This window comes from Amblyomma mixtum, chromosome 2, assembly GCF_055824585.1.
Source record: "Amblyomma mixtum isolate Tamu chromosome 2, ASM5582458v1, whole genome shotgun sequence".
Lineage (NCBI taxonomy): Eukaryota > Metazoa > Arthropoda > Arachnida > Ixodida > Ixodidae > Amblyomma > Amblyomma mixtum.
In genome coordinates, this window is record NC_143013.1 from 95,594,802 (window position 1) to 95,604,650 (window position 9,849).

The 9,849-nt window shown below is 44.8% G+C and overlaps 1 protein-coding gene across 1 annotated transcript in view; it reads left to right on the forward strand.

Moving 5' to 3' along the window:
• LOC149360218 (glutamate receptor ionotropic, kainate 2-like) overlaps positions 1 to 8,713 on the forward strand; it is a 56,034-nt gene extending 47,321 nt beyond the window's left edge. Inside the window, exons 12-14 of the mRNA XM_089569220.1 lie at positions 697 to 895; positions 3,574 to 3,787; positions 8,390 to 8,713. Of these exons, the coding sequence (XP_089425346.1) occupies positions 697 to 895; positions 3,574 to 3,787; positions 8,390 to 8,652 (676 nt within the window). The 3' untranslated portion in view covers positions 8,653 to 8,713. The remainder of the gene's footprint in view (positions 1 to 696; positions 896 to 3,573; positions 3,788 to 8,389) is intronic.
• Positions 8,714 to 9,849: the final 1,136 nt, after the last annotated feature.

A 9,849-nucleotide genomic window follows, 5' to 3' on the forward strand; every position in this document is an offset into this window, starting at 1 on the left:
GATCCCTAGATGTCATCTCACCGAGCACCTCCAGATCCTGCACTAGGCGAGGATGCACGCACAATTTCGAGAATATTTGGTATTTAGTCTCACTGTACATACGCTTCAATGCCAATATCCTTTTCTCTCATTTGTAGAAGAAGGTATTAATTGTCCTTAAACTCTGCTTTGCTGTAAGGGTCTGTGGAGACATCTATGGCGCAATAAATGTCCTAAGTGCACACGTCAAATCCCGCAGTCCGATAAGTAATGGGCAACAAGAATTCTCTTGACCATGTGTCCAATTCACACACCTTATATATCCCTATCAATAAGGCTGTAGTATTGGCAAGCATTTATAGGCCGTTTGGATATCTTTTGGTAGAGATTACAAGAATAAAATATTTTCACGGACGACATGCACTGAAGCAAAAAGAAAATCGATGACCCAATAAAAAATGTCACAGATCACAATGAACGGCTTTGAAGGCCAGTCGCTCAATTTGATTTGCGGGAGAATGGTCAGCCTCATTAACTTGCATGAAGGGGAAAAGGAACAGCTCGAAATTGTGTCCGGATATTGCAGACTGTATCCCGAACGTCCTTGATACAGAGCTCTTTGACTAGTGTAATACAAACTCGTATTCTTTGACTGCAGTGATGTGGCATGTGGAGCGTACCATGTGCCGTGCAGCAGGCATACCATCTATTTTTCAGATCGGCGCCGACACGCATCATCGCTGCCAGTTGGTGGCTGTTCTCCTTCGTCCTGGTCTCGTCGTACACGGCGAACCTGACCGCATTCCTGACGCGCGAGAGACTGCACACTCCGATGGAGAGCGTCGAGGACCTGGCCAAGCAGTCCGAGATTCGCTTTGGCTGCGTCCGCTCAGGCTCTACACAGGCCTTCTTCAAGGTAGTTTGGGATATAAATATATGCACTTGTCGCGCTACCGCTGAAAAGAATCTACATCGTTACTCATGCTATGTGTATCAGAGGACAAACTCTGTATCTAATCTTATTAGATTATGGTTGTCTTGCACGATTGGTCACAACCATTTTCCCACCATTTGCCAAAAACTGATGAAGGCATTGCATTTTTCTCCCCTCCCCCCCCCCCCCCCCCCTCTACAGACTGATTTTTGCTTTTTTCTTGGTTCACACAATTTCGTTGGTAGGTTTTTATGACAAATTGAGCGACGCACTTTTTACATGTTTGCAACATATTTCACTCGAAGCAATATGGTTCCCCTGCGCATGACGTAATGATCGCCTTAGATCTTTGATCTTGTAGAGTGAAGCCCGGATGTATCGAACCCGTACATTTCGAACTACTGGCTTTATCAAACACACCGATCATTGAAAATCTCGTGTAAAAGCATAGGGACCTAGCGCAGCATATCAACCAACAATTTCCCATGTTGTCGAATATATAATTCTGCGCCGTACCTCTTCGAGTTGCGCTTCTTTTAAAGGCATTTTTCGATCATTTCTCGCACCGCAGTAGCTCAGTGGCTATGGCGCCCGCCTGCTGAGCCGAAAGACGCGGGTTCGATCCCGGCCGCTGCGGTCGAATTTCGACGAAGGCGCAATTCTAGAGGCCAGAGTACTGTGTGATGTGAGTGCACGTTAAAGAACCCCAGGGAGTCGAAATTTCCGGAGCCCTTCACTACGGCGTGACTCATAGCCTGAGTCGCTTTGGGACGTTAAACACCCAGAAACCTAAACTATTTCTCGCGCGCGGATGCTGGTCGCATCTGCAGCCTTGGGCGCTTCTTGGCAGTCCTGACGTTGTCATACAGTGCTGCGAGGTGGAGGTGGCGTGTGCTTGAGGGCAGCCTTCGATCTCTGGTACTAGTTTCCCTCACTATAATTCATGCGGTGAAGTCAACCTAAGCGACAAAAGGCTAACGGCAGCTATCGCCTGGTGAGTTCCGCTGCCGAAAACGTTTCGGAAATCCATTAGGACATTAATTTTTTCGCGCGTTTATTCTATTCCTAATACAGACCTAGCACATTAGATGCCTTATTATAGCTAGTGGCTAGTTCAGAACTCCCGTCCCTGCGGATGCGATGTGAAGCCTGTTAGGCCTAGCAACGCCTAGCTAGAGGTGGGCTCCTAGTAGAGTGGGTGCCGTGGTGTCTAGCTTCTTGGTTTCCTATGAAGATATGTACTCTCATGTTTTATAAAGCTCATTACCTGTATATCCAAATCTTTCATAGTCCCCTCTGAGTTTGATGCATCCGGCTTCGACTGTATGGTAGATATGTATGGAGACAACGTCAAATATATAGTGTAGGAGTGACGCGTTGGAGCAGTTGCTGCAAATCAACTAGTCATGTTGAATTGGCATTCTGGCAGCGGACGGAACCAAAATACTTGCTTAAAATTGCATACCATGCAATTTCATAAGAGATAGCCGCCTCTTTTATTTTTGAGAATTGCTGTGTACATTATACCGGGTGTTTCAGCGAACACTTTAAAAAATTCTCATAAGTAGAATTTTCTTGGTAAAGATATGGCTTTTTGCAGCATAGTATTACCAATGTTGGCGGACACCAGAAAACAGGTAAATCATATTAGGTAGTAAACTGGTTCACTAATTTTTAATAATTAACTTTTTAACTATTACAGTTAGGCGCCTAGGTGCAATTAGATAATTGTAGCCGGTCGTAAGTAATAGCCATATCAGTTTCTAGAATTTCGAAAATGCGATTATCCTTGACGCTGTGGCTCGACAAAATTTGGCTTTTTCGACTAGTTGCGTGCACTGGAGGGGATGCTTTGCCTGCATGCTTTCGATAGCGCATGTATTTTTCGCACGAAACAGCCAGACTTTGTCGAGCCACTGCGGTGAGGGTAATTGCGTTTTCGAAATTCTAAAAACTGATATGGCTATTACTAACGACCGGCTACAAATATCTAATTGCAACTAGGCGCCTAACTGTAATAGTTGAAAAGTTAATTATTAAAAATTAGTGAACCAGTTTAATAAGTAATATGATTTACCGGTTTTCTGGTGTCCGCCAACATTGGTAATACTATGCTGCAAAAGCCATATCTTTACCAAGAAAATTCTACTTATGAGAATTTTTGAAAGTGTTCGCTGAAACACCCGGTATAGCAGCCTTCCTCCGGCACTGCAAAGTAAGCAGCTTGTTTGTTCTATTTCTTAGAACGGTGTGAGGCATTTGTCGATTCCATTTAGGCAGCGCGTCTTCCAGTCAATTCAGTTTTAAAGCTAGGCCATTGGAGGGACGCCACAGCTGTAGTTTTTACTAGTCCCGTTTTTTCTTCCGTGTAAATTTCGTAATTGGGGCTTTTGTACCAAGAGCACTTTAGCAACGTGTACCAGTGTGTTCTGAGAGAGAGCAAATAATATAAAAGATAAAGAATTCAACATTGACACTATATTTTGCGATCGTGCCATTTGGTAGATTATACAGGATTCTGAAGAGCTTGCTAGTGTGGGAGATAAATCTATAAAACGCTTTTTTCTCTCCCGTACGTTCTTGCTAGAATCGAGCACGTCACATGCTCTACCACTTATGGCGCAATCTGTAAACCTTAGTGTGCTCTGGGAACCACGCAGGAATCGAAGCACGAGACATATGAGAGGATGTGGCATGCCATGCAACCGGACCTTGTCTCGTCGGATGCCGAGGGGGTGGCGCGAGTGGAAAATGGCGGCTACGCCTTCCTCACCGAATCCGCCAGCATCGAGTACATTGTGCAGCGCCGGTGTCAGCTTACGCAAGTGGGTGGCCTTCTAGACACCAAGGGTTACGGCATCGCCATGCCGCAAGGTGAGTTGTTTGTGTCGATCACACCCAACCATTTCGGACAAAAGTATTTTTCATCGGGAAACCATTTATGAACGCTATTTTTTCATATAATGTAAGATGTCGTTATAAAAATCAATTTACCCGCAGGTCATCCGATGCCAGTTAACGTTTTTACTTTCGTCAGAAGCGTTCCGCATCCTATAGAAGTCAAATATTTGATGCAATCGATGGAAGCGCTATGTAAGAGAACTTTTGCGACATTTCAGAATAGAGGACCATTATCATCAGTATTTTCGTAACACTGTCTTACAATTTCCGAATTTTGAAATCTTTTGCCCGAGAATTTTGGATATGCTACTGTGCAAACGCACAGGCAGCTTCCAGAAATACAGGCAGATGACGCGGTGTACCCCGTGCGTATGACAGCATTCAGATTTCACCTCCAAAGGCCCCGCAGCAATTAGTAATGTTAAAAAGAGTATCTAAACTCCAGGGCATCAATTGCATAAAGCCGAAAAAAAGCAGAATGCTGAAGTATTTGATCAAATGATGCGCCTTTAAAAGTGCTGATCTTTTCGGAGTGCAACATGATGTAAAAGCAGGTCCCTTTACTAACAAAATTGCGCGATGGTAGCTTTTCAGATTAAATTTCTGCGAAACACAAAGAAAGATGAGCCTTGTAAGACGGGCCCACGGCAACTGTAACCAAGGAAACTTTTTTTCAAAATACTATGTTCTTGAAGTTGGAATTTGTGTAATAGGTTATGAGACAGCATAATCGTATAGAACGGTGACGGATCGGGCTAGCTGGTGCAAATAGTTTATTTTCGGAAGTGCTTGCACCAACACGAACACACAGAAAAACAGAAAAGGTCGAGCGCTGATTTTTATCTTTCTTTGTGCACGTGTTGCTTGCAGCTCTTCCGAAAATGCGTAATCATTCAATATTTTTAAAATAAGGTAACCTCATCTTCTCACAAATATGACACGGTAATACTTTCTCCGAACAGTCCTTGACTCAGAACTTGTCACAGGACGATTTATAGGCTCTTCCCTGAGGCCAAAGCGACATACACATATTTTCGCTCTAAGAATCTCTGAAATGTTAGTACCAACCAGCAACAACTGAGAACTAGTATAAGAAATTTTTGCCTTTGCCTGTAAAGTAGGGGGAAAGTATCGCTCATTTCGGGAAGCCAGGTGCGTCGGTTTATCTCGGTAGTAGAGAAGCTTGAGGAGTTTTCGGAGGTCATCAAGGCTTGGCTCTACCTAAGCTTAGTCCCAGCTCATTCATAACGTGGTTCTGGGCGCTGACATGTAATAACTGTCTCTCATTTATCTTCATTTCTGCGCGTCCTAGCCTAATCTCCACGGGGTGGGTGGGGAGTGGCCCGAAAAGCAGGGAAGCGGGAAGGCGGCAGCACATTAACGCTATTGACAAGATGATTTTGCTTAGTCATTTCCCACTCTGGTCGCGGTATTGTTGGTCGGAGCTGAGTTTGAGGTGTGTGGGTAAAGTTTCAAGACAAAATGGATGCAACCTGTGGACATTCTTGTGTGCGTATAGGAATATCAGAGTATAATCTGCCGAAGGAATTTACAGTTTTGGGGACACAAGAGCGGAATAATTGTTTTCCGCACGGTGAAAACTAGGTTGGCATTTTCAGTCGAGATTTATTCTTGTAAAATATAGTGCTACTTTTTTAGATTTTGTTTGCTTTGATTTTCACGCATCAATGTCAGGAGACTGCGGTAAGCAACCGCCTTGCCACTCGAAGTACAAAAGGGACATACTATCTTCAGCCTATCGTAACGACTCTTGAGCAAGATATGCTAGATTGTGGCAGTTTGGGCAGGCTCATGAGTTTTAGAGAGGGTGTTAAGGCTGCATCATTGTCAGCCACTGTCAATGCACCTCAGCCCTATTTTCAGGGTTTGCGGTCGTTTAGGAAGCATAACTCTGCATGAAATGGCGTCTCGAAATAAAATCGTCGTCGTCAGATTTCGCTATGCCTGTTCACATTTATATTTTTTTAGCTCATTATGCTTTCATCAGAAGTATTGGCCACATGTGAGCCAGTGTTTAAAAGGGAAATGTCCTGAGGCAGATTTCTATGGTTACTTTCGATTACGCATTGATCTGAAACGAGCACCGGAAATAAGGTGAGAAAAGTATACAAAAGCATGCTGTCCACCTCCCCGAAGCATCTCTTCAGCGACCTCGTTTTCTGTGGTTTTATACTACGCAACTTCTTTTTTGGCAGTGCACGTAGAGGTACAGAACCGAAACACGCCCTTTTGTTCTACGCAGCATAATACAGACTTCGAGTGCATTTAACAGCATCATCTTAAATCATAACGTACGGGTAAGATTCGTCATTTAAGCATATTTAAAACCTAAGTGCGCATCGCTTACATTAGATAGCAACGATAAAAGCACATGTTTTCTAACGTAACAAATGCTTGACCTACATCGTAAACGAAGCGAAGCAACGACGCAGCGAAGAACGGGCCATGCGGCCGTTCTGCTGCCGAATTTTTGCCCCAGGGACGCAGGCGCAGGAGCTGACCATTTGAAATTTTCTTCCGCTCCAAAAAACGATTCGCGGAGGATAGCGTTTTCTGCTTAACCATTCGCTGCTTAGAGTGTCCCTGCCCGCTGGTTGGGTGAATGATTTAACAGCGACGGTACCCTTCGCTGCCGCGGCTTGCTGCGAAGAAGGAACAAGATGAGGTTTTAGTAATTAGCGCCGTAAGTAAAATAATGGACAATGCGTCAAAATCAGCGCAAGATAAGAGTGCGCTTAAAAGGCTAACGTACTTGCGATCATTAAGTCTTTACATTACGCCAGATAGAAGGTGACTTGACTTACAAGGGGACGTTATGTTCGTGCCGGTTACACGCCACAGAGGAAGGCTGACGTGATGTACCTTTTGTAACTCACAATAATGCTTCTTGACGGTCCAATGTTGGCAGACAGGCACAGGGGAGTTTCAGATTCAGCGGCACGTTTTTCTGGGGTGATATAATTGTCGGCAACCAAAGGTTCGACTAAATTACATGAAACGAAGTCCAGTTCTGAAAATTCCTTGATGTTGACAAGAAGGCTGTCACAATCGCATCGAAACGGGAAAGCCACGTTGGAAACGTGCATGAAAAGCCATGAGCGACGCCGTAATGGTCACGTCGATTACACAAATTACTACACGACTATTACATGACTCTAGCGAAATTTCTTCTCTACTTCATTCGCCTGTAATTCAACATTCTAACAACCAAAATTTCTACTCATTAACACGCAGTAGTTGAAACTTTCGGCCAATATTTTTATTTTCCTATGTAAGTAGGTTGCAAGCTTGCGCTTTTAGACTGGGTTCACGCAACAAATTTAGTACCCGCAGTTCCTTTTGCATGTTTCGGTGATAAAAGAAATTAAGAAAACCAATAATGATTAGTGCAAAGAAATTCAGATGTGAAAATCCTCATACGACGTGTAACCACACTGCCTTGTAGGGCTCCAGATTACTTTCGAGTGCCTGCGGCATATTAAAGAGGTACGCATAGAAGGTTCTCGCCTGCTGATGTTTTGTACTTCTAATATACTTTTAGGTAAAATGAACTCAGAATGAGATGAAAAAGCCTTAGGTAAGGCACAGCGCAATGAGAAGAATTACAACGCGTTTTCACAATAACTTCAGGTTTACGCCATCGTCAGGGCGCCGCTCACGCATGACGCACTCCTCGAGACCGGCCAGCGTCAGTGATCGTGCGCGGTTCCGAAATCTATGATGATGGGAACAGCTGTCTGTTGGCGCCTCTATTGCGCCACTGTAAGCAGCTGTCCGCTTTTGTGCGAGTATTCCTCGGAGCGAAAGATTAAAATGCATGATTTCAGTCTGCTAAATAGGAAACAATTAGGCGCCCTAGATGGCAGAGGAATAGAGAGGCGTCGTCATATCTGTTTTGTGTTGATTACACTTGGCATGATGTAACTGATATGCCCATGGAAATGTAAAAGCTGCCCGCCGGGCAGTGTTGACAATTGCATTGCACTGCGCCCGACTCTATACGCCTTCGATTGCAATTGAGCATCCTGATAAGCTCAGGAAATAAATTTTACACGTGCTTATTCTTTGAAGTTTGGTATCTGCATCCCCTCTATCAAGAAATCAATTATTAAGATGTCGACCCCTGTCCTTCGTATCTCTATCGGCTTTCGCGGCCAGGATAAGACTCACGAACGCGTCCTCAGTGGACTGATGACATATCTATTAACCGATCACGGCGAGATAAACAAAATAACAAGAAATATGCCCATAGGCAGAGAACACAGTTAATGCATCTATGTCTATAACGCATCACTTATGCTTACAAACATGATAGCAAATGGTAAGTAGCTTTGACCATACTTCCTGCCACTGTTTCGTGTTAATTCTTTTTAGGCCTCCCGTAGTGCATTATTTAGGGAAAATATTTATTGCGTAGTCACAATATATATATTATTGCCTTTCCTTGAAATAACGCAATCGTAATAATTTGATGGCGATAAAAATATTCTGCGGCGCAATAAATTGTCCATAAACGCGAATGGCTCATGTTCACTCTGTTCATGGTGGGTGCAGGATCACCTTACCGAGGCCCCCTGTCTTCAGTCATACTGCGGCTCCAGGAGAGCGGCAAACTGCAGCTGCTGAAGGCGCGTTGGTGGAATGTACGGGACCCAGCGAGCGGCTGCTCCGAGCGGGCGGGCCCGTCTGGCGCAGCCGTCGAGCTGGGCCTTCCCAAACTAGGCGGCGTCTTCGTCGTCCTGCTCGCTGGCCTCGGACTGGCCTGCCTGATCGCCTTCGCCGAGTTCTTCTGCAAAGCACGTTCAGCCCGGAGATGAAGACGGGCCCACATCTTACTTGCGTGCCTGATGGAGAGGAATAAAAAAAGAGCTAATAGGACCTCTTGTGCTTTTATGCGTATGAGAATTTCGTTACATCAGCTCTCACCAGGCAGCCACTCGTAGTAATCGTGCCAATTCCAGATAAATGCACTCCTTGAAAGGAGTTCTCAATAAGTGGCGGTTGAAAATTTTTTTGCGTGTTCCTCTGCGTTGGCCTTCTCACCACACAACAGCTTCTGTTTGGTCGTTCAGATGCGCGGACTGCAAACGTTATGAATAAAAACTCGGGAAATATTTTCTGCAAGGTTCAGGTTGCAAAGTATGTACAGCGATGTTCAAGAGTGGCGGTATGCGGCGGCACTACAGACCAATTTCTACATTTCCTATTCGGCGATGATCGTCATAAATGAGAACCAAGTGGCAAGGTCAGCTTCACTGATATGAAACCAAAGGTTCGCAATGTCCGTTAGACTGAAGAGGACGTTGCTCAGTTTAGAGGAATCGTCCCATCAGTTGTCACTGCTGATGCGCTCGGAGGAAGCCAGCCAATCGCCAAAGTCATGGCCGTGGGTACAGCTGAAGAGAGAAGGGTCACACTAGCGTTGCACCCTAGTAAAGAGGATGTTGGAAGAGATGGGCGGCGATAATTGACTCGTATCGTCTAGCATGGTGGCCAGGGCGCGTAACGTTCGCCTCTGAAATTCCAGGATGATGACCGGGACAGAACCGAGGCACATCCACCAATTGTAAAAGAGTTTATTCGAAGCAGAAGTCGATGGGTGTTGATCGAATAGCGTCACTACCGACGCACTCACAGGCGTCACTCACAGTCCCAACTACATTTCGTCACCCTGTTCGCTGCGGTTCTTGAACTAATGCCGCTCTCTCCCATTACACCATAAATATTCTAACGGTGTCAAAATGCCACAACATGGAAATTATTCGATATGGGTCCTTAGCAGACAGCAGAGACATTATTTATCCAGAAGTGATTCAAGAGACTTAGCTCTTCACAACGTTTTTTTTGTTGACAAGATCGATTGCAACCCCTTTTTCTACAACAGAAGTACAATGTACACTCAGTTGCAAAGATGTTTGCGGCCACTTACTGGGTGTATAGCTTATTACGCCTCTTAACCTTTACGCCTCTATGCCTTCAGCTATTTTGTTTGACTGCTTTCTACTTTCTTTCTC